At 40.3% G+C, this 26225-nt stretch overlaps 1 protein-coding gene across 1 annotated transcript; it reads left to right on the top strand.

The window, feature by feature from the left end:
* Positions 1–7471: 7471 nt before the first annotated feature.
* On the top strand, positions 7472–25564 carry st8sia3 (ST8 alpha-N-acetyl-neuraminide alpha-2,8-sialyltransferase 3). The gene is made up of 4 exons (XM_078271667.1): positions 7472–7649; positions 18152–18271; positions 19858–20415; positions 23964–25564. Exons 1-4 carry the CDS (start codon positions 7486–7488, stop codon positions 24244–24246), a joined length of 1125 nt encoding a protein of 374 aa, XP_078127793.1. The 5' UTR covers positions 7472–7485; the 3' UTR covers positions 24247–25564.
* The last annotated feature ends 661 nt before the right edge of the window (positions 25565–26225 follow it).

Raw genomic sequence — 26225 nt, 5'->3', positions numbered from 1 at the left:
CTAAATAAGATAAGAATAAATTTTTTCGTCCAACAAGGTTGTTTTTGTCAAAGTTTCTGCTGCTTGATTTAAATGTTCCTTGTTCCTCTGAGTTGGTGCTAGCTGTACTTTCAAAGCAGCAAGCCCACTGGGTAATGATCATTTAAAATGGCCCCTTTAGCCAATGAGGAAGTGAGAATTTAATTAAGTCTTCCTGATTGATCAAACCAACTTCCTTTTCAACTATACTCTCTCACACACAACTATACTTTCTCTCTCACATACCCAACTATATGCTCTCTCACATACTACTATACCCTCTCACATACACTACTATATTTTCTCACATGCACTACTATACTCTCTCACATACACTACTATATTTTCTCACATGCACTACTATACTCTCTCACATACACTACTATACTCTCTCACATACACTACTATACTCTCTCACATACACTACTATACTCTCTCAGATACACTACTATACTCTCTCACATACACTACTATGCTCTCTCACATACACTACTATACTCTCTCACATACACTACTATACTCTCTCTCACATACACTACTATACTCTCTCACATACACTACTATACTCTCTCACATACACTACTATACTCTCTCTCACATACACTACTATACTCTCTCTCACATACACTACTATACTCTCTCTCACATACACTACTATACTCTCTCACATAAACTACTATACTCTCTCACATACACTACTATACTCTGTCTGACATACACTACTATACTCTCTCACATTCACTACTATACTCTGTCTGACATACACTACTATACTCTCTCACATACACTACTATACTTTCTCACATACACGACTATACCCTCTCATACATACATGTAAAAGGATTATAATAGTATGTGTGTATGAGTATAGTGGTGTATATGCAAGACTATGATAGTGTGTGTAAGACAGAAGTATGAATTACTTCCTATACGGCCTCTCATATAATCATATATGTGTGTGCCTAGTTTTATTCACTCTTACCGCCACCTTGAACAAAGAGGAGAAGGTGTGTTTATTCATGGCCCAAAACTGAAGGGAGTTCTATCCATCACAAACGTCCAAATAGTGGTTCAGCTGAATATGGAGACTGGAACCCGAATCTCTCCCGATCTGAAGTGTCTGATGAAATTGCAATTGAAAGTGCACTGCAGTGAAGTGAAGTGAAGTGAAGTGAAGTGAAGTGCAATGCAGTGCTGTGAAGTGCAATAAAGTAATTAAATAAAGTAAAGCTCTATGCAGAAAACTACAGTTAAGTGTAACGCAGTGACATAAAGTAAAGTTAAGTACATTGAAGTCAAGTAAAGTAAAAGTAAAATAGAAAGAAAAACAAAAAGGAGTAAAGTGAAATAGAAATAGAGTGAAGTTAAGTGAATGAAATATAAAGTGACGTATAGTGAAATAAAGTGTATTTATATGCACTTTGTATGCAGTGAATTACAGTGAAATGTAATGCTGTTACTGTTTAGTTCTTTTTTGGGTTAATTTTCCAATGCTTTGAGCAGCTCAAATAAAATTCCATTCATCTCCACTGTACTGGGTGGAGGGAGAAATCTAAGTGGCAGGTATTTCGAACCCTCAGCAGATGACTATCTGCATTACTAGAGTACATGCTATAACATGACAGTAGTGATAGGCAGAGTAGTGGTCCATATGTTTACATCACTTTCTGTGTGAGACAGAGTGTAAAATAGTGACAGCCAGTGAATCTTCAGGGCTAAGAGGGATGAAGATGCATCATTACAGGGTCAGCTGTTCTCTGAAGAAAAAATAAATCCTGATGGCCTATTTTATCTCTCGCAAGCTGATACAGCAATATCTTCATTCTGGATCTCTCCTCATCTCCTCCCTCGCTTCGCTCTCTCCTCTCAGTATCATTTTACTCCTCGTCTATCTGTTACACTCACATCTCCCACCCTGACTTCTTTTCTTCCCTCATCTTGTTTCCATAATTTAACTGATTCCCAAACCCTCTTCTCTTACGTTCTTTTGTGTCACTTTTCTCTTGTCTGCTTTTTTTCTTGTTCTGTTCTTCCATCTTCCCTAAAAGAATTTTTGCGTGTAACCAAATAAGTTATTATTGTCGGCACTTACTGTTTCCTCTGGCCTCATGTCTCTGACAGCAGCACTGTATTATACCAATGATGTCAAATCTGTCGGCATTAAACTCCATCTGCTGCTGTTTGGCATGAAGTGCAATAAAATGAAGGGAAGCAAAGTGAATTGAGGTATCTAACTATTTATTGTTATAGGCACTTCATCATACCTATTTCTCTGGCCTTATTTTTTTCCAGCTGTTAGGAGCTCCTCCATTCTCTTTGTGCATTGCATTGTGCTACAAAAGTATACATTAACAACACACACATATATATATATATATATACAAGACTTTATTACGGACTCATGGTCCAATAAAATGACAGCACAATACACACAACACTTACATGTAATACATAAATAATCCTAGAGGCATAATACAATTTCATAATATCTATCTATCCATATCTGAGACTGTCAACGTACACTACTGAATCGGATATATAATATATAATCTCATTCCTAGATGCATTACAGTTTTTTTCGATTGCTAAACGACAGTGGGCACAACTGGAGTAACGTGCAAAACTCTAACTACAGTCTGCACAGCAGCAGTTTATGTGGACAAAACTCTAGTTCGTTTTTCATTGCTTGAACACAGTTTTCAAAACTCTGCACACTTATCCCATGACTTTAACCACAACCTGCACATCACTGTGGATTTAAAGCACTGTGTTCAAATGCTAACACACTGCTGTCAAAACTGTTAACCACACATTCAAAACAGAATAGATTTCAGTCTGGTGCCTATCAAACACTGCTGATTGCAATTTCAGCTGAAAGCCTAAGCAGGTGTCTTGTTTTAGACTTGTTAGTGAACGGTATTTATACAGAGAAAGCTCACAAAGCCTTTTTTTGTATACAAACACCAAATAAGAATGAAACAATTATACACTGTACCGTTTGAGAGAAACAGGTGAAAGAGCAAAGATACCAATATGTCCAGGTAAGATGTCTGAAGTTACATACACAGCTATAAAAAATACAATATCTTTACGATAGTAAAAGTGCGTTCTTACTGATTTTCAGAAAGTAATGGAGGCGAAAGCAATGGAAACCCCACATTCATTTGTATTTAGAGATGATGCAGACATCCAATGTGATGAGGAAAACTTGCCGCATGATGCTGGAGAGAGGCAGGATTAGTCACACTATTCTTTGTTACTGTTATACACCTTTTTTTTTTTTTCAGTAATTCCATAAATTACTAGAGACAAAATACTATATTGAAGCAAATTGCTGATTTTCATTCCTTCTTGTTTACCTTACGTAAAATTGGTATATTACAGTATAAAATCTATATCTTTTCTTTAAAGAAACTATTGAGTAGTGTGAATTCACTCAAACTGTAAAGATGAAAAGTTTGTAATTTCTGTATTAGTGTTTTTACTCTCAGTGTGTTCGGAGTGACAGTGTGTATTGTCTTAATGAGGATTGCTCAGTGTTTGGCTGCACTGAGCCTGTTTTGAGATGTCTGTGAAGAGTTGTTGTTTGGAATGAGTTTTGCAGGTGATGTGAACTGTTTAGTTCAGGTGACTGTTGGTTAGGGTTGGGCATCGTTTGGATTTTAACAATTCTGATTCCAATTGCGATTCTTCCTTTCTATTCCGGTTCTTATCGATTCTCGATTCAGATTCTTTGAGAGGTGGAGTTGAAACGGGTCACATGCTTATTTCACAAATAAGAGGAAAGTTTTATTTTGATTCAATGGTGGGTTGCAGTTTTATCGGGCTTTTTCAACGTAAAATAAAGCCACACTAGAGCGCTACTGTGCTCCATGGCTGCAACACAACAAGCGCCTGGCCGCTACGGAAACCAAAACTTGCGCATGTTAAATTTGGAACCCATGATCAGATTTGAAACCAAATCCTCTAAACGATTCCAAACGATTCCAATAAAGAAACGATTCCACTGCAATCGTAATTTTTGAAACGATTCCAAGTAGGAATCGGTTCTCGATGCCCAACCCTACTGTTGGTAATGCAGACTGTAGTTAGAGTTTTGCACATGTGGCTTCAATTGTGACCACTGCCATTTAGCAATCGGAAAAAACTGTAAGTCGGGGATACATTCATACAAAAGATTTTTTACCTCAGCTTGAAGTGTATTAACTTGTGCAGACCCAAACATGTCACAAGCCAAAAAATGTTTGCATTTTGGTCTGCAAACCGGCTGTTTTGAGTAAACTTCACTTTCACTTTTCCAATGTGAACACAATACATACTCAAAACCTGCTTAAAAGGAGTGTGTGGTCTGGATTAGGAACAGAGTTACTAACACTAGCAATTACTAAATCTAACCAGTTGAAATGTCTGCTGTCGAATGTCTCAAGCAAAGATGTACTATGATATTCACATTTTGCTCAACAACAAAATCACCACACATTCACCACACATCTACTGGCATTGATTTAGTTTTATAGTTTATTTTCTCGTCAATTGGAAAACACTGTGGAGAAAAACTTCAACCCCCCCATCTCTCTCTGTGGTGCATGTGTGTGTGTGTGTGTGTGTGTGTGTGTGTGTGTGTGTGTGTGTGTGTTTGGTTCAATCAGGCCTTAAGACCAGTAGAAAGGTCACTGTTGAAATGCCAGCAGCAATGGCAGCCTGTCTTTCTGTCTGATGTTTTCATGTGTCTATAGAGGATCTTGCTGTCTGTATGTTTGCTGTGTAAAATGATTGACAATCAATGACAATATAAACATTTTTATACCTTAAACCCAGATATATAATGTAGGGATATTGTTCTTATTAATTACAGATCCATCCATCCATTGGATTACATAAAGAAGTGTATGTAATGAAACCAGCGTGATTATTTTTGATATGTTAGCAGCATGGCTTTAGGGATGTCAGAATGTTAGTCGGTCCACCATATGGTCCCGACTAAAATAGCCCAACAACTATTGGATGGATTTCCATTAAATTTGGTACACATATTAATGTCTTCAATGTGATTGTATCACTCTATAACACCTTCACACTACTCCTTGGCTCCCAAGTGACAAGAGTCACCATTTTGGCCACTAGAGGTCTTTGTCACTTGAATGTGAACATAGGTTGGTTTGGGTATTAGTTGAAACGACTGATGCTGTCATGTTTTAAACGGAGGACAATCTTGAACTAAGAGGTCGAACATAGCAAAACATTACACTTGCTAAACATCAGCATGTTCGCATTAGCATCGTGAGCATGTTAGCATGCTAACATTAGCATTTAGCCCAAAGCACCGCTGACACTGTGCATACCACACAGAGCTGCTTTAGCATGGCTGTAATCTTGTTGATATAGATCCTACACCTTCTTAAAAATGAATATTTCTACATCTGTGTAATTTGAAGGGCTGTCAAAATAACTTTTCTTGTAACTTTTCCTCTACTACTAATCCCGACAGAACAACACGGTAAAGTTCAGCCTGCATGCATGGTTTTTCAACCTAACAATGTTGAAATAGACCAGCTAACATTGGTAGAGAAAGCAACAAGTTATAAGACTGCTGAGTCGGGCATGTGTGTGTGTGTGTGTGTGTGTGTGTGTGTGTGTGTGTGTGTGTGTGTGTGTGTGTGTGTGTGTGTGTGTGTGTGTGTGTGTGTGTGTGTGTGTGAGGAGAGAAACTTGAGTGTAAATGACAGCAAAATGCAATATAAACTCTTAAACTGAGCTGAAATGGAGTTAAACATTCTGGTCCAGGTCCAAAGCGCTGTGGAGTAGGCTCAGGCTACACCAGACATACATTCTGGGATAGGAAAAAAAAACGTTCTGGGTTGTTTGCATGTCTTTAAACCAATCACAATCGGCTGCAGCGGCGCTAAGCTCCGGACGCCTGCAAAATGGTCTCGGGGAAAAAACTTGTGTGTTGGTGAAACATTTGCACCCCATAAAAGAAAACGCCACATACAATATTAATGAAGGTAACGGTTCACACAATACAGTAATGTGAGTTATTTAAATTAGCTGGATACATGGTATTTGCTCTGACCAGTGTATCGCTGTGCGAGGCTAGGCTACTTCGTCCATAGCAATCCCACCAATCGGTCCCAGAACGTCCCAGTTAGAGAGTAAATGCCGTGAACATATTAATTGTAAATCTTTACAATCATTTAAGCCAGATGTCCGGCTTTATCCTGAAAACGTACTTCCGTTGATCCAGACTAGTCCAGGCATTGATTTACTACCAAAATCAACTGACATTTTTTTTAAATTTTTGAAAATGCTTCTTACAAGAAATATTGATTGGCTTTATGTGATTCATTTAGAATAATTAATCCATAGCATGAAATGAATTAGATCATTTTTTTTATTTGCTTGACAGCCCTAATAATAAGTAATACATAATTCCTTAGATAATAAGATTATTTCATTTTCAAATGTTTTGCAAAACATGGGATATTGACGCTTCATTATCCCTTTGGGCTACATAGCTGTAATTCATATTGTAGCCTACACCCGGCATTTTCATAACACTCATATCAGAACATATTAGAACATATTTAAATAGGTCAAATATATTTGATATATATGTTCACTTGAGCAGAAAACGTGTCTTTATACTTGTATATTTTCACGTTTGTCAAGATGTTCAGACTGATTGCCTACTTATGCCCTGTAACCCCCCTCGCCTCCTCTCTAACTGCGTAGAGCTCCGCCTCGGATGCTGCTGCTGCTGCTGCTGCTGTTTATCCGATAACCGCCATACAAAAGCTGCGTCTCCTTAAAGCGACACACCGGTTTAATTAATTAGACTACCGGAGAGAGGAGGAGAGACACGCCGAGGATGCAGATGAAGAGAGGGAACAGCATCCGACGGTCGCCACCGTCATCTCCCTGCAGGACGCCGCGTGTCGCCGCTTCATTTCACCACCTTGAGGTTAAAATGCCGGCTTTAATCTGACCCTGCATGCCGGCAGAAAAACCTCCAAGACCCCCTCCTCCCTCCTCTGTTCTCCATTCTGCGATGCATTGACTGTCAATGCGTCACACGTTCATCCTGCGTCGTTTCTTCCGCAGACGCGTCGCAACCTTCTTGCCTCATATTTTGGCTATGCAATAGGTTGCAGAAACGCGGCCTCCCGCTCTTCACTCCACTCTGTAGCCTTCGTGTCCTCTGTTTCAAGCGTCAATAAATCCGAGGTTTGCGCGTCCCTGATCGCCTGTCCGGCCTTCTGCATTTCTGAGTTCCTCTCCGCCGCTCATGCGTCGCCGCTGCCGCGCCACCGCATCTGCCCCTCCTCCCCACATGGACTCTGAAATCTACGTGAAGCGCCCTCGCTTTGCCGCTGATGCGGTGCGCCTGGGGGCCGGCTGTCTCTTCGTCCTGGCCGGCCAGTGATCCTCTGGTCCGGGTGGGGGTGCTTGTTTCCGCAGAGAGGCAGGATGGTGCGTATCGCCAGCGCGCTGGGGCTCGTCATGTTCAGCGTGGCGCTGCTCATCCTGTCGCTCATCAGCTACGTGTCCATCAAGAAGGATTTCCTGCTCAGCACCCCCAGATACGGACCTAATGGAGGACCCAGGATGTCCATGTTCCACGCTGGGTTTCGGTGAGTCCAGGCCTGGCTGTAGAGCTGTAGACGTAGGCTATATGCTGACTGTTGGTTTGCATCAGATCAGCTGAGTGCTTGGATTTATTTTTAGTTATTTCAGGTGTATACATGCTGACAAGGTAGAAAAACAGCTGAATGTTGATATGCTACAGTATGTACCTTCTAACGTGCCAATTTTTGGTTGTCTTAAATCCTCATACTATAAATGATTTATTGCTGATTTATGATTTTTTTTTTTTTTATAGTTTTCCAGTTGAACACCTCTCAGTTTGCACTGGTAGGGTGGAGCAATCTAATCAGAAAAAAATACATAAACATTGTCTACTCAAAAGGTGTAGCACTGTGAAGGCCTCTGTGCTTTCTGAGGCCTGACAGCTCTGCTGTGCTTTCATGCAGCATTTGTCATTCTCTATCGTTTGGGTAATCACTGTGAGAATAGGTTTTTAGTTTCTTAGACCATACTGTATTCAAATGTGCATTCTTGTCATTTATTCACTATAGGGCCAAACATATGTGGACACCCTTATTCACATAATTGAATGTACTTTTGGTCGGGGGCTGTTTTATGGTTTTAACTAGGCCCCAAAGTTCCAATTAAGGAAATAAAGTGAAAGAACCAAGCAGGCAGGCCTTATTGCACAATGCACATTTTCTACAAAAGTTGCCATATTCAGCCAGTTGCTTGCTATCTCGAAGTTTTTTGTTGTTCCCGAAGAGAACAGAGTTTGAGACAGCAACACACAGAGAGCAGAAGGTGAGGGACTTCCCTTGATCCAGACTACTGCTGCTACTACTCTATGTAGGCCTAACTGTACTACAATCAATCCACTCCTACCATTGCTACTACTATTTTCTCCCTATGGCTACTTCTACTACTACTGTTTTTTCCACTACTATTACTCCTAGAATTCTTACTCCTACTACTACAGTACAACTATTGCTATGGTTACTGCTATAAATGTTGGTATCACTTCTACTACTAGCAGCTATAGGCTACGTATATATTTACATGTAGGCTGAATGTATTTAGCAACTGCCTGGATTCAGAGCCACTTACTTCTTTATGATTAAAAAGTAATCAGATAAGGTGAAAGTTGGTGGGAATCTAACAAGAAATGAGTACACATCCGGTTTACATTTTCTAACAGACAGCATTTTAATACATTTTACAATAAATATAAAGTAGAATCACTAATTAGGCAGTCTATATCCTATGTCTCATGTCAATGGCGGATGACACTGATTTGTTTTTAAATTGTCTGAATGTAGTACATGTCAGTGTGTTTTCCCAGTCAGTGTAAGAGTGTATCAGCCTGAAGGAAAACAGGGCATCTGTCACTTAATCCTACAGCTGTAAACTAGATCACCTCGTTCCCTCACTCAGCTCTTATGTCTCTTCTTAAGTCCATTTACTTCCATGTTTCCATTACTTTTATGCACATTATGAAGTGATGAAAAGATTAAAGGAATACAAATTTAAATTGGATAATTTTTTTTTTAAACAAATTATATTAACTGTAAGTGTGGCACTTTATGGTATGTAGATGGTCAGATTCTCAGTCTGTGTGTGTGTATGTGTGTGTGTGTGTGTGTGTGTGTGTGTGTGTGCTTGAAGGCGTGCGTGCGTGCACATCTGGGTTTCCTGCATCTGATTCCTGTTCAAACAGGATGTCTGTTGACACCAGAAGAGCTCTCTGATTTGAACAGATGTCAGTAGGGCCGCTGCAGTACAGCTCCATGGAAAATCATTCTGTAAATCTTTGTTGTCTAACATGTTCGGTCAGTTCGGAGTGTGACGCTAAAATGGCCTCGTTCTGATGAAGGTTCTGGAGGCCAGTGAGCCGTCCTTGGATCTGATTTACAGCATGAGAGCCACATTCATTTTCCACCCGCCTGTAATCATTTTCCTCCTCGGCTGCCGTCACCATGGGCCAAGGTTAAACTCAGAGTGAGTTACATGTGAAGGACGGCAGCTTTTCAAAGACAAAACACTCTAGTGGACAAATCTATACTGTATAAGTTTCCTGCTGTGTTGTTGTAGAATGAGAGTTTATGATCAGGAACATGGTGACATTTTTGTTTTTGCTCTGTATGTGTTGATGGGCTCGTTAGTCCATCTGATGGTCTGTCTTTCCTCCTCCCTTTCCTCTGAAAAACGATTGGCCAGAGTACAATGAAAAAGAGTATATTTCAAATTCTCTTGGTGACCCTCGACATGTCCTCTATCACCACCATCAGACCCATATCTGTACTGGAATGGTCGGATTTCCACGAAATTTACTGAACACGTTGAATCCAGGTTTGGGTAAGCTTACAAGAAAATATCTCGGTTTCGGGCAGGTGCAAAGCAGTGTTCCAAGTATGTTATCATTAAATGACAGAAACCTGGTAGCACAGCTGGTTGAGCATGCGGTACAAGTTTGAGTCCGACCCAAGGCCCTTTGCTGCATGTCATCTCCTTCCTCTTTCCTCCCTTTTCTGTCTTCAGCTGTCTTTTTTGGCCTATGAAATAAAGGCCAAAAAAGCCAAAATAACAATAATTTACAGAAACATTGCATGCAACATATTCCTTCTCTTCCCCTCTCTCTGTCACTCTCTCTTTCTCACCCTCACGCACGCACGCACGCACGCACACACACACACACACACACACACACACACACACACACACACACACACACTCGTAGCTTTATCATCATTAGAGTGTCGAGGCTTCACCTACGAGTTTTCCCCCTTTGTGTTCTGTAGCTTTTGTTTACACCCCCGCCGTCAGAAAGAAGAAGCTACCACTGATGATATGGCCAACTTAATCATAGAAGAGAGAGAGCTCATGTCTTTAATGAAGGGTTACTTGTTTTGCTGCTATTCAACAATGAAGAACATCGGAGCAATTCATCTGTTTATTCAGCCTTAGTCTAAATCAACAATGTTTCATTTACGTGATTGCTGCAGTGCTGCCGGAGGTTCTGCCAGATGTCCCTCACCTTCTGCTTTCTTTGTGTTGGCATTCTAAACTTTGGTCGATTCAGGAAACATCCTCCGAGCTAGAACCGACAATCAAATTATATTTATTTTTTTTTTGATTAAAATTCTCATCACACACTTGACAGCCATTTTAATTGCTGTCCATGCACGGTCCACCAAAACAAGTTCCTTCCTGAAGCTATTTTGCAGAGGCATCGTACCTGTGTCCGGCGCTTAGCGCCACCCAAGATGATTGTGATTGGTTTAAAGAAATGCCAATAAACCAGAGCACATTTTTCTCTTATCCCGGAATGTTGTGTGGACTCGCCACAGGACTAATTCAGCCTAGATCTCCCCACTACTGTGATCAGGGGAAGAAGAGAGCACTCTGGACAGCTCCCTAGCTGTAGCTGCTCCCAGCAGCAGGATCAGCACCTTGGAGAGCGTGGCGGCGCTCAGTCCTAGTCTCTGGCCTTGTCTCAGCCCTGCGATTGTGCTATAATAATGATAATAATAATAATAATAATAATAATAATAATAATAATAATAACTTATTTATATAGTGCCTTTCATGAAACCCAAGGACACTTTACAGAATTACAGTGGCTATACTAAGGGAGGTTGTAGGCTGTGGTAAACAATTGGTGTTTCAGATTTTTCTTTTTAAATGTCCAGGGATGTAGCATTTCAAATATCTGCAGGGAGGGTGTTCCAGAGGGATGGGGCTGCAACACTTAAGGCTCTGTCTCCAAAGGCACAGAGTTTGATATGGGGAATGGAGAGCAGGCCAGCGTCTGAGGACCACAGGTTTCAGGGTGGGGTGTATGGATGGAGAAGGTCGGAGAGGTACAGTGGGGCCAGGGCATGGAGGGATTTGTAGGTGAGAAGGAGGATTTTATATTTGATGCAGCACTTAATTGGGAGCCAGTGAAGGTGGATGAGGGTTGGGGTGATGTGCTGCCAGGTCTTGGTGTGGGTGAGGACCCTGGCGGCAGAGTTTTGGACATTTCCGGAGCCTGTCTAAGGCTTTGCTGGGGACCCCAGACAGGACTCCATTGCAGTAGTCCAAATCGGAGGTAATGAAAGCAGGTATGAGGGTTTCTGCCACGGAGTCAGAGAGTGATGGCGGGATTCTGGAAATGTTTTTCAGATGAAAAAAGGCGGATTTGGTGATAGATTTCATGTGAGTATGGAAAGAGAGGGTGGAGTCTAGAATTACACCAAGGTTTTGGACCTCAGAGGATGAGATCTCCAACCTTCTGGAGCAGCGCCTTGGGGACCACAACGAAGAGCTCTGTTTTATTGCTGTTCAGTTTAAGTAGTTTGGTTAGGTTGGTTGACATCCAGGCTTTGATGTCATGCAGACAGTTGACCATGGACAGGGGGGGAAGCTGAGTGGATGGTTTGGTGCTGATATAGAGCTGTGTATCATCGGCGTAGGAGTGGAAACTGAGACCATGTCGCCGTATAATTTGACCAAGGGGGAGCATGTAGATGGTGAAGAGGATGGGTCCAAGCACAGAGCCTTGAGGCACGCCTTGGTTGACCGGAGCTGGGTCGGAGCGGGAGTTGCTAATGGTGACAAATTGCTTCCTGTGTGAGAGGTAAGACTGAAACAAGGAGAGAGCTGTGCCAGTGATACCAAGTTAATGGGATAGACGGTTGAGGAGAATGGTATGGGAGATTGTGTCAAAGGCTGCGGAGAGGTCGAGGAGAATGAGTATGCTGATGTATCCAGAGTCAGCTGTGGTGAGTAGATCATTTGTGATTTTGATGAGGGCGGTCTCTGTACTATGATCAGGTCTGAATCCTGACTGAATGGGTTCATAGAGCTCATGGTTGGACATATGCTGATGGACTTGGGCGGCAACTGCTTTTTCCAGGATTTTACTTAGGAATGGAAGGTTGGAGATCAGTCGGTAGTTGTTTGCATCCTCCAGATCCGAACCTGGTTTCTTGAGACTGAGGCAGTTTTAAAGTAGGTGGGAACTACGCCAGATTCCAAGGAGCAGTTGATGACATCAACCATGATGGGACACAGGACAGGAAGACATATTTTGACCAGGGCTGAAGGCATTGGATTCAGGGAGCAGGTAGAAGCCTTTGCTTTTGTGACCAGCTTGTTCACTAGAAGGTTGTCCACAGGCACGAAGCATACAGTTGGTGGTTTGCGTATCGGGTTCGGGTGGTTGATTAACACATATTTTTGCTCTCATAACGGGTGTGCGTATTAAAAAACCCTGATCGGAGCGCCTGGGTAGCTCACCTGGTGGAGCGTACGCCCCATGTACAGAGGCTCGGTCCTCGCCGAGGCGGCTGCGGGTTTGGATCTTAGAAACAAGAAAAGAAACCCTAATCACTAGTCCCAAAGCATGTTGGCACTGCAAGCTGTTGCACCTCCCATTCTCTGTAATTATAGGCAGGCACTTATCCCATGTGCAATGCTTTTATTTGAGATCCAGGAGAGAAAGGTCCATGCCACAGGGCAGTGAAGATTTAAGTTTAGCTACAGTTTTAAATTACTCAGAGGTAAAGATGACCTATAACTGGTTAGTTATACTCCGTACTGTTTGAGGCAAAGAAGAACTACCCAAACATTATGAAGTAGCTCTATTTACGTCTTAACTGTACCCTTCATTGTGTCAATCACTTTCTGGTATCTGTTTTTTCAACAAAAAGTAGAAGATAGCTGTCTCCTTTACAGTTAATAGAAGAACAAGACTAAGAGTCTACAGCAACACTTGTAGCTAGGTGAGGCTGCACTTAGGCACAGTGGTGCATGGTAATAAATGCTAACACCAGCATGATAACATGCAAACATAAGTAGAGAAAGAAAAACAACTCTGCCACTATAAAACACTAAGGTTTATAAAGTAAATGTGACTGGAAATTTGGTTCTGCTAGTTTACTTTCACATTTTATTGTGAATGGATTCACTTTTTCCAGTGTGACCAAAAATGTCTTGTACAGTTTTGTGCCCGTTTGGGGAAATATTATTCACTTTGCAATTGTTGCAAAAAGTGCCATACAACTCAAATGATCACCATTAGAGCTGTATTATATCACAATTATAAGTGTTTTATTGTTACAATAATATAATATCAAGTAAGTATTTGAAATGCAACTAACCTCTGCATGCCAGGCCTTTATAGAGTCTAAGGTATTCCTTTCTGTCAGTTACATGTCATTTTAAAATCACTGGTGATGATTAAGATAAGAGTGAGTTTATTTTTTGTTTTACATTCCTCCTGCAGCGAGAGGCCGCCTCGCAAACCTGACCTGAGGTGAATACAGAGTGCTGAAGTTTGAATTCAAAACACAAGGATGTACTCTGTCTTTTCTTTTCCTTTATTATAATATTTATATTTTTCTGTTGAAGAATGATATTCTATCTATCTATCTATGCATCTATCTATCTATCTGTCTATCTATCTGTGCATCTATCGCTCTATGGTCTGACACTGAGCATTGAACTGTTTGTGTCTCTAACCAGACACAAAGCAACAAGTCTATGACCCTGACTTTTCTCTGAAGCCTTTTAGATGGTGTGGTGTTGGATTTGAAACAGCATGAAATAAAGAATTTACAGGAATACTAAGAGTAAACAATTTCAAAATATATTTCCAAAGTTTACTCAGATCTCATTTTGTGGAGTTTAGCCAGTATTTTTCACAACAGAATAGTATGTTACATAATCTCATTATTCTCTTAGAAACGTACAGTTATGTAGAAGTTTTTAGTTATCTTTGACACAAGTGTATTATTTCATTCAACATTCTATTCCTTGACACTAACATTAATCATATACCTATTTGGGAATTGGTAACAAAATAGTACCTAGCCCCCCAAAAAAGGATTTTTTTAATCTTAGTTATTATCTTATGTACACAAGATAATAACTTGCAAAGGCTAATATATACGTAAAATATTTTGGAAATCCAGACTGAATTGACAGAGACAGAGTGAGACCATTCCCAACTGCAATGTGCTCATCTTTAGTATTTCCATTGTATTCTGCGGGACACATTCTAATCAGTAGCTATATCATGCTGATCCTGATTCAGCGCTGCACCTCTCTGGCTGAGCCTTACTGGCTTCAAAGATGGCGGGCGCTGCAACAATAAAATAAAGCTGCTGGAGGTCTGACTGCCATCAGATCCAGGTCAAACAGTATTTACACATACGTTTTATGGTTGGTCTTAGACTGGCACAGAGGGGGGGTTTGCCATGCAGGACAGTATAAGTTACAGAATGTTTAAAAGATCACATACACTTGCTTCCTCAGTGATCAAACCTCTGCCACTGTCTGAACTGTCCTGATGCAGTAAATTCCACCAACCTCATTCTTCATGCAAGATGAACCAAATTAACTTGCAAATACTATTTGACCAGTTGTGTCTGCCATAGCAGAGTCTTGACCTTAAACCTTGACATTTTGATGTTTAGTCAAAGGCAGAATATTACTGAGGCTAGTTCTCTGTTAAACCAACATTGTGGAAAATCCTCTTTGTCTGTCTTTCTCAGAGTCAAATGAGACGATCGGTTTCATCTTTGTGCATCCAATACAAGGAGAGGTCATGGGTTTTGTCTAGCTTACCACAAAAATTTGAGGCGAAAACTGCTAGCCTAATTTCATCAACAGAGATAAACCTAGACCTACAGACAAGTCCAATGGTGTCAGATTAGCATGTTGTATCTTGTTAGATAGCGGGCTAATTTCACATTTTGCCCTGCAGAGTTCTAGGTAGCTTTGTTCCTGGACGGACATCACATGGAACTTGGACATTTCAGACACTCAGGAGTTAAAATACATATTGAGAAACAATGATGAAAATGCAACCTCACCATGTGTTAGGCAATCTTCTTAGTCCTTTCTAAGGTGTTTTCTCTTTCAACTTCAAAGTCCTTCAAACCATAGAATGATATAGGCCATTTATTCCTACCCTCTAGTACGACCCACAGGAGCGTTTCATAAATTAGCACCCCTAACGGTGGCAGGAAATACCACCTTATATCTTAACTAGAGAACGTAACGGTTGTTAACGGTTGTAACATCGTTAACGTTGTGAAGCGGTTGCAGTTTGTTTAGGTTTAGGCACCAACACTAATTAAGTATAGAAAAAGACTGTGGTTTGGGATAAAATCAGACGCTACGTTACGTCCAGTTATGCACATGACGCGAACATGACGTAGCTCCATTTGTTCCGTAAAGTTAAACAAAAACTCACAGTTTACTTTTATTTTCAAACGGGACTCAAACCCCAATCTCCTGGGTGAAACTCCTGTATTTGACTCATCCACCACCCCAACTTACGTCCTTATGTGTATAATTTGTCACCATACTTCTTGCTTTGCTTTTGTCATAACTACTACAGCCATAGAGGGCGGCGTCAATATAAATGTAAATATGGGTCATAATTGCTGCTTAAACAAACAACTTATGTGGGCGTTTTTCAGGGGAGGACATTCTCGTTACTTTACAGCAGGCTGTAACAAACAGGCAAACAAAAATTACCTCAACTAGATCTCTTCCATTAACACCTATACAAAGGTGTTATGGTTATGATTATTCTTTTTCCCACCTTGAAATTCACCAAGAATATTTCCTACCATCCAGTGTGTTCATTTTTTTTAAACAACGATCTACAACACAGAGTGTCTGAACTTTCCAGGTTCCGTGAGATGTCCATCCAGGACGTCATGTGTCATGTGATCAGGTGGTCCTCTAGCTACATAACCAGCTAGCCACCACGTTAGCTACACAATCCATTGGCTGATGTTAGATTTTCTGTGGTTAGGTTTCTTGTTAGGTAACGAGCTAGTCACCAATCTGGCTGGGTTTTGTTGACAGTGGAGTTAAGACAGAGGTCAAACCTGTAACGCCACTATGAGGAGATTACTTTTGACATGCTGTGTGTGCAGGCTAGCAGTTTATTCTGCTTCCACTCTTTGTGCTAAGCTAGGCAAAACACATCCTGGATTGTTCTCTGTACCAGATGCACAGAGACTCTGGTTAAGACATAGAGTGTTGCGTTTACAGGAAACATAGACTGAATGCTGTTGTGACCTAAGGAGGAAGTCATTGTACCAGGAGACAGCACCATGGACAAGAAATAGTCAAATACATCAAAAATGTCAAGGTTTCCATGCAAAGATCACACAGAAAAGCTTGAAAAGTAAATGAATACATTGTTAATCTCTTGGTTAAGTCTTGATTTTACTGTAATATACTCACTTGTAGCATTGGACGAGTTGAGGCTTCTTGGATTGCAAAAAAATGTTCATCTTATAAAGCACGCATGTTCAGTCCTAAAATTTAAAAAAAAATCTAATTTACCAACAAAGTGGCATCATTAGATTTCTCATGGAGTTTAAATGTCTTGAAATGTGGTAAACAAGGCATTGTTTCAAGATGTGGATGGTTGTTTTAAAACTGTCTTGAAAGTGAAGGATGTACATCAAACCAAATTTGGTTGAAATGCAAATATTTCACTCCACATAAAAACCTTGCTAAGATGGACATCATTTCTGCAACAGTTTGGCCGTAATGCTCATTTTCCCACAGTACACTGGATTGATATTATTCTAGATTAGAGATTGTTCTAGCTTATTCTAGAGTAATGAAAGAGGCTGAAAGTCAGTTTACACTGAGCTGATAGTGTAAATGAACACTGCAGCTGGTTTCCTAAAGAAACAAAACTGTATCTATTTGCTAAATGGCTCAACACTTGCATATTTCAATCAGCTTCTTTTGGAGGCATTTTAGCTTTGTGAAGAGGTTGTTACTGAAAAACTATTGGTTATCATTCATTTTCTACAGAGCCCAGTTGAAGCTTTATTTATTTATTTTTTTTGGACATTATTTCTACAACATCAAGAAACATAAGCAGTCAGGGGATCTCACTTTGATTTTCAAGGTATTTCCACACCAAGTTTAAATTTATGTACAAGCTATTTACATATTTACTAATCAAGTAGTTGTTAAATATGTGTTTCTCTGTTGTTTCTTACAAACCAAAGAAGCATTGTAATGCAATAGAAACTGCATGTTGTCTTTTGATTGGATGAATTTAATACTTTCTTTCATTTTTTTGTTAAGAAACATGAAAAAATAGCATCATGGCTGATGCCCAGATGCACAACCAGAAAACTAGATAGAACACGAAAAAGTGTACTATCTTATCACAGATTTTCAGTAAATTTGCTAAATCTATGCATGCAAATTTTCAGCATTTTATGCATCTAACTCAAAAACATAAAAAAAGTGTTTTCAATAATCTTGCTAAGGTGTTAGTTTGTTTACAACCTGACTCTTTGTGTTTCTTGGCCTGTCAGACAAATGATCCTTTAATGGTTTGCAATGCAGGTAAATGAGGATGTTTTGCATTATCTATAAACCTTTTTTTAAAGAGCTAAAATGCTCCTCAAAAGATTTTGAATTGCAAGTGAATGACGCCGACCTCCTCTTAATACAGGAAGAGTGGGTTAACCTCCGTGTCTTTATCTCCTCCTCTTGCTCCTCCTCGTCTGTCTAGCTCCCAGCTGGCGTTGAAGTATCTGGATCCAGCTTTCACTCCTCTGACCAACGCTCTCAGCGAGGACATGCAGAACTCCTCTAAATGGACCTACAACAGCTCTGCTTTTCTACAGCTGAAGTAGGTTACACACAGTCTCTCTCTTTATGTGATGTATTTTGTCCGTCTTGAAAGCTCAGCATGATTTTAATGCTTACAGAAGTAAGCACCAGTAGTAATGTTTTACTGAATTTGAATCCAGCATCATTTTGAAAACTCAAAGCACTATCAAGTCAGTCAAGACAAGTTAAATTGAAGTCTCAAGTCTTGTCAAGGACAGAGTCATGTCAATTCTCCAGTCTTACCGAAGTCTTACCAAGTCAAGTCTCAAATCAGTCAATAAAAGTCAAATTGAAGTCTCATGTCTTGTCAAGCCCAGTTTCATGTCAATTCTTCAGTCTTTAAAAAAAAAGTATTTAACCCATCCGTCAAGTCAGAAGTCCTTTAGGCCAAGTCCAAGTCAAGTTTCAAGTCATTTCAAGTCCATGTCCAAGACAGCCTGTTACTGTCTTATATATTGGTTCATTGTTGCGGATCAAAACTTAAGGCTTGAATGTTAAAGGGGGTTTAATCAGGTTTGAAGGGGCCAAAGGGTGAAGAAACAAAGCAGCAACAATACAAGAGAAGAACTGCAACATCAAAAGTCTGCTCCTCCGTTAACCTCCCACATTAATCTGCATTAATCATGTTCAATGCTGAGAATTATATACATTACATCTGGGTCACTGTCATCATAACCATTGTTTCTGATTGGACTGAAGGACATAATTTAAATGCACAACTGGTATTAACTGGTTTTACTGTGTTTATAGTTCATCAGATCTGTTCAGTACTGGGATATCCTTTAATCCACTGTTTGTCATTATTACAAGTACATTTTGTTGTGGTCACTGTGTCAACTGTCTTATCCACGGTTGTGAATGTACCATGACTGTACAATGGGCAGACCTGTAAAAGAAGCTTACATTTCTTGATAAGCGACATTACTGAGCAGCCATACCTTTCAGCTCAGTAGTTCTTTCTGCCGTACTATGCGATTTTTTTTACGCAAATAGCATCTATTGATGCCGATAGTTCTGGTTATATTTGGTTTAGAGATATTCAGCTCTCAGATTTCTGCTGCTAGAAATTCAGAAAATCCAGACGCAGATATCTCAAATTGGACATAAAAACTATCTATGACATTCATTTTTATAATTATCTTTATCTTCTTTTTTTTGTAATTTTGCTGAATTGCGCCTTTAACATTCCAATATATTAATTAAAAATGGATTTGAAACTAAACAGCCATGTGTAATACAGAAATTAAGTTACTGTTGTTCAGCAGGTAAATGTAATATAGTAATGTTTTGCAGGTTTCCCAAAAAGTTTTTTCATATTTTTTAATGACTTCCTTTAATGTAAAGAACTGAATGAGGTGAACTTGTTGTTCTCATATATTGGTTGGCTTTTTTTGTCCACCTGGAACAACCTACAGTCCAATCTAACACCATTGCACTGTGAAGGTATTGCAATTATTGTGTCCACCCCCTGTAGATTCCCTGTACTGACATAGTGGGTGTTATAAAAAATTCAAAACGAAATACAACAGAAAGTTTTTAGACGGACTTGTGGATGCTTAAAGTAAGGATGCAGTAATGACCAAAAATGTATTTTTTATATTGCAGAAAGGACATCTCTCAATACATCGACATCCCCCACAACTTCTCACTGATAAGAGACTCAGTCCGAATCGGACAGCTGATGCACTACGACTACTCCAGCCACAAGTACGTCTTCTCCATCGGCGAGAACTTCCACTCGCTCCTCCCTACGGTCTCGCCAATCCTCAACAAGCACTACAATGTTTGTGCCGTGGTCGGCAACAGCGGCATCCTTACTGGCTCGCGCTGTGGAGCCCAGATCGAGAAGTTTGACTTTGTCTTCCGCTGCAACTTTGCGCCGACCGAGATCTTTAAGAAGGACGTTGGGCGGCGGACAAACATGACGACCTTTAACCCCAGTATCTTGGAGAAATACTACAACAATTTACTGACTGTTCAGGACAGGAACAACTTCTTCCTGAGCCTAAAGAAGCTTGACGGTGCCATCCTGTGGATCCCAGCGTTTTTCTTCCACACGTCAGCCACAGTGACAAGGACGCTGGTGGACTTCTTCGTGGAACATCGAGGTCAGCTGAAAGTCCAGCTGGCCTGGCCGGGAAACATCATGCAGTATGTCAACAGGTAAGACACACGGTAACACTGCAGTAGATTTACAACAAAGACCACATCTCCACCTGGTATTACATAACCTGTGATCTGTGCCTGGATAATGGCATCTTAACATGAGCATTTGCATAGAGCTCAACAGTGACCGCCCACTTTTTTAACGGATCTGGTTCCGGAAGTGTTTTCCCCGTTCAATATCTCCATTGATGTTTCATTAAATGCTTATATGTAATGAGTTTAGAGCCTGGAACCAAGCAAACAGCTACAAGATGAATCGTGACCATAAAACATTTGATTTGGCGCAAAATAACATTTTAAATACGACAGAAAAGGCAAAGGTACAGAAACGATCATAGACTTCAATGGCAGCAAGTATTGAGGTATTTTAACTTCCGGAACCACACTATTTACATCTGGTATTAGTAATGTTAATTCTGCCCTCACTGTGATCAGATCTCAATATGAAAATTAGGTAGGCGGAGCTAGCAAACTCTTCTATCAGAGTGTGTCCCAAGTCAAGGTACTTATTGTTCCTTTGTGGCCTGGCTTTTCTAATTGCATTCGTATTGCAATGCATTCTGCATGCATTTACACCCGCATTTACATATGTTTTTCCTACTCCAGATAAGATATCTAGGTACAGATCAATTTTTTGTCAAATCCCATTAAAAGATCAAAACCAACAGCGTATTTAATGTAAAGTGTAATTTTTAGCAAAAGTTACTCATGTGGAGGGGTTAAAGTGGAATATGGCAACAAAGGCTTTTGAAATGGATTGTTTTTTGTTTTAAATAGTTAATACAATGAGTCTCTATGGCACAGAGGAATAAGATATTTATTTTTGGGGTTTTGGCCTTTTAAATCGGATTTGTTGAAAAAATATAGATTTTCAAGCCCAACCCTATTTACAAAAAAAAAATTACTAGTTGGTGGTTTTTGCTGTAATTGCTGTGTCCACTTCTTGGACAATTTTCCAGTCCAAGAAGTGCTACGTATGTCTTTAGGAAGTGGTCAGGGCGGATAGTTGACATCTTTTTTACTCCTGTGCCTCTCAGTGACATTCTGTTTGTCAAAGTGGACTTGCACACTATTAGGCCTAATTAGGATGGTCTTTTAAAAATGATAGCACACATTGGTTTCTGGGTAAAAAATGTCCAGACCTGTTAGTCTGTCCATCTATCACTCTCTATTTGTATGTCTGTCTGTGATTAAAATGCCCCCAAGTATTTATGCCCAGTTTGTAGTAGTTAGTGTGGTTGCACTGTATTGAGCTGTGCTCTATATGGCAAAGAGGAGATTTAGTCTCCAAAGCCGGATTATAAGGAAACAGCTATTCAGTGAAAGGTATGGCACAGAGCTGTAACTGTGTGTGGAGAGGGATTTAAGTCCGGTGCCTAGTGTTGAAGCAGCAGAATAGGCTACTCGTACAGTAACCTAATCTTCACCAATCCCATTAAGACTACCTGCTCTGGAAGAATAACCACGTTTAAGCAGCTCAGGCGGCTTTCAGCACCTCAAGGACTTTTGGAGATAGTTTTGTTGAAGCCCCTTTGTTGTAGTTCCCCTCTGTGATCCTGCAGAGCAGGACTACCTGATGAAAGCATTAGCAGTGGTCAGATTAGTTTTTTTGTTAGATTCAGTTGCTTTCAATAACAGCCTTTTGTCAGATTTTTTTGAATGACGCAAAATTAGTTTCATTCAGGTTTGTGCCTACATTTATGTGTCACACAAGCAAATACATTTTTGGAAAAAACTTTCTTAACAACATGGAATTACCTGTACTGTAATGGCTGACATGGTAAATATAGATTTTTTAAAAGCACTAATTCCATCAGTGCAACTACAGAGTCATGTCATACTCACCACCATTCCATAGTCTTTCTCCTCAAACAGAAATACTGTTTGCAATAAGTCAATATTATTATTATTATTGGTGATCGTTGTACCTTAAAAAAGTTTCACTGACAGCAGCTTAACAATGACAGTGGTGACTATGAAATTACTCTGTTGTTGTACTGATGGAATTAATGCTGTGTAACATACTGAATTAATGAAGATAGCAAGTAAACATAAAGGCTGTATTACAGTAACAGAAAACAGCATCAACAACAAATAAAAACAGAAAATGCAAATACTTCTCACTAACACATGATAACATACACATATAAAACAGGGGAAATAGAGATAAATGGCTGCACTTTGGTCTAGATTAAATTCAGGTGTTTTACCCTTTAAAATATATAATATGTAATATTTCTGGATTTAAATGTAAAGAAACGACTCTACATATGTTATATAAATGTTTTAGTTGTCACGTACATTTTCCCAAATGTTTTCAACAAAATTCAAACCAAGAGAAATCTGTCATTTTTAACAATGACATGGAGCGTGACGTTTAGTTGCCTGTTAATTGTGTCATATAACCTTTAGTTGCTCTAACTTTTGTCAAAACACGGGAAACACCAAATGATACATTAGAGAGTAATGATAAATCATACAATGTCACAGAATTATACTCTGTAACAACAAAACAGCATTTGTCCAGTTTACTACAATGTTCTACCTTGAGAAGTGGCTCATGCTAATGCTTGGTGGGTAACGATATAAGGTTAAAACAATGCTCAACGCGCTCGTAGAGTTATTTTTAGTGTAACTGTTTTGACCACGGTTTACAGCGCTGGACTAACCCACGATTACATTCGCCAACGTAACGTTAGCTGTATGGGTAGTTAACTAATCTAATGCTAAGTAAGCCAGCTAGCTCAACCAGCGGCTGCAGCAACCGGAATCCAGCCAGCACAAACCCCACCGCTGGGTGCTAACAACGCTAATGGAAATAATAGAAGGTTTATTGATCTGTTGGGGAACAGGCCATATCAGACCCCAGGCACCCATAACAGCGGCCACCTCCTCCCAGTGGCGGGAAGTACAAGTAATTATGTGGGAAAAACTGGAGCTATTTCATTATAATGACATAAATAAATGTTAAAGATGCAGTAGGTAAGTACTAACTTTCTGTCATATTTGCTGAGACTGACCCTATGTTTGAGTAGAACTAATTTAAAAAAAAATCCAGCTACTCTGGCACCACCTACAGCCTGTAGTGCAATTAGCATAAATCCACAGCTCCCTGTTCAGATCCTCCAATCAGGGCCAGGGGGGGTGTCTAACTGCGTGTCAATCACTGCTCATGCACACGCATTCATTCTCCCTTGTGGGGGGAGGGGCTTAGGAGACCGTTTGGGCTTTAGCAGAAAGGGGGGAAGGGACTGAGAAGCACCTTTAATTAACATAATGTGAATTAAACTGTAATAGATGAACTCGTCCGTGAACAAATACATCGGCAATGGTGGTTAACAATGAAGACAACTGCTATGATCCCATGCAACTTCACAACATCATCAAATGTCCGTGTTTACATCCATGGTTTCGATTAAAGGAGACCTCTAGGCTAGCAAAAAAAATAAATAGATATTGTACGTTTAAGTGACTTACACTTCACATAATTTAAAAAGTTACGATTATTTTAATGTATAATTGTTCTCCTGACTTGTGCTCAACAGCTACTGGAAAACCAAACAGCTGTCGCCGAAACGCCTGAGTACCGGCATCCTGATGTACACGCTGGCGTCCTCCATGTGCGACCAGATCCACCTATACGGCTTCTGGCCCTTCGGCTGGGACCCCAACACAGGAAAGGAGCTGCCATACCACTACTACGACAAAAAGGGCACCAAATTCACCACCAAATGGCAGGAGTCCCATCAGCTGCCCGCTGAATTCAAACTCCTCTACAAGATGCATACGGAGGGACTGCTGAAGCTCTCCCTCTCCCACTGTGCTTAGGGCTAAAACTGCAGCAGGTACAGCGCTCCTACAAACTCCTCCCCAACGCTTCTACGGGCCAAAGTTGTCAAAATTATGAGGCAGACAAGGGAATGATTCATGTGGTTTTGCCAAAATCAAAATCTTAGCTCTGAGGCTGAGTTGTGCAATGGGTTCTTAAAATGTTTTTAGCCCAAAAGCCCCGTTTGACAAACCGTTTGTACAAAGCGCAACAGCTCAAGAGGTAAGGAGTCTATGAATTTTCTAAAGCTCAAGAATCTAAAGATGGAGAGGACTACAGTTTTGGAAAAGGTTGCTGCAGCTGGACCTTTAGGCATTGTTGCTCTTCAGCAGAATATCACAACCTTGAATTGTTTCATGGTGTTTTATTACTTATCGCTCTTTGAACTACAGCTACAAATCAGCAGACTGACTGTTTAAAACCTACATTAGCACTGCATTAAAGAAGGCAGATTGCTCCTTCATTTCTATGAGACCACTGTGTTGATGCAGTTTGGGTCCTGACATCACAGGCAAAAAAGTTGAACCTGGCTCAATATTTGCTGCAATTTAATGCATCGTCATGCAGCAGCAACACACCGCGTTTACAGATATGTAAAAGCAACACATTCTCACTCCCATCTCGTAAAATGCAGACGCTTGGTCAGGTGCCTTTGTCGTTGTTATTGACGCTAAAAGTCTCCTTTAGCGTAATATAACACAATTTAACTAAACGCGCTTGGTTGGGACTATTCCCTTTTGACGTAGTTAGGTTAAGGAAAAGCTTGTGGGTGGGCTTACGTTTCCGTGACTCGCGGGAAGAACGGGACGGTTGAGTTTAGGGAAAGGTCGCGGGTGTGCTTACGTTTCTGTGACTCGCGGGAACAAGACAGTTGAGTTTAGGAAAAGGTTGTGGGTGGGCTTACGCTTCCGTGACACGCGGGAATAACGGCACAGTTAAAGACACATGCGGGACACGAACCCCGGTCTCCTGGGTGAAAGTCCTGTGTTTGACCCATCCACCACTCCGACCAACCTCCCTATGCAGAATTTCCCCCTTACATAGTACTCGCTAAACCCCGTGTACATGCTGCTCTCCCCGGTACGTTCTACAAACATGCTGAAGGGCGCTTTTTCCGTCATTTCAGACACTGACAGCCACTGTCCAAACGTCCATATTTTACGAGTTCGGAATGAGAACGGGTTGGTGAAAGCGCACATTGCTCGTAGATTCAATTGTAGAGAAATAGAATGTCACGGTGATAACTATATGTATACTATATGATACATAATCAAGTACAAGGGCAAAGGATAAAGAGTGCAGATCATGGATCTACAAGTAACAACAGGAACTCTGGTCTCCTGCTCAAATGTTGGATGCACTACACCCCATCCATCACTCTAACCTCCACACCCTTACTTTTCAAATTGCTACAGTACATTTAGGCACGCTATTTCCTGCATTGGTATTGAACGTTGGTAGTGGACGTAAACTATGCTTTGCAAATTTGTTCAATATGCCTCCATTTCAAACATAATTCTTAGGGATAATGAGCTGGAATTAAAAATTTAGATAATTGTATTTCAAAGGGACTATAGATGTCTCTAATCGGCAACAAACAAAGAGGACATACGCCAGATGTTTGTCCCATACTGAAGCACACTGCTTTCATCTCTGAAGTAAGACAATAACCATATCTTTGAAAAAATGTGAGTATTTGGAAATTTGTTTCTAAAAAAAATGGTTGAGCAACAAATCACAGCAAGAAAAGATATTGAACCCTTGAGTCCTTATTTTCACTTTGCTGGCCTGTTCCTGTGATTTTAATGTCCAACACGAGACAGCGTGAGACGAGGAATCTTGGATAATTCAAACAAAAAGGCAACATTCTCATGGCCTTGAAATCCAATTTGTACATATTAACTAGAAATGTTTTGTATCATATTGAATAGCAGCCCTTTTATTCACAGAAGTAGTGAATACAATACTGCTATTTTCA

This window comes from Sander vitreus, chromosome 16 (genome assembly GCF_031162955.1).
Source record: "Sander vitreus isolate 19-12246 chromosome 16, sanVit1, whole genome shotgun sequence".
Classification (NCBI taxonomy): domain Eukaryota; kingdom Metazoa; phylum Chordata; class Actinopteri; order Perciformes; family Percidae; genus Sander; species Sander vitreus.
Note: the sequence above shows the minus strand (reverse complement) of the source record. Positions and strands in the feature narration are given on the sequence as shown.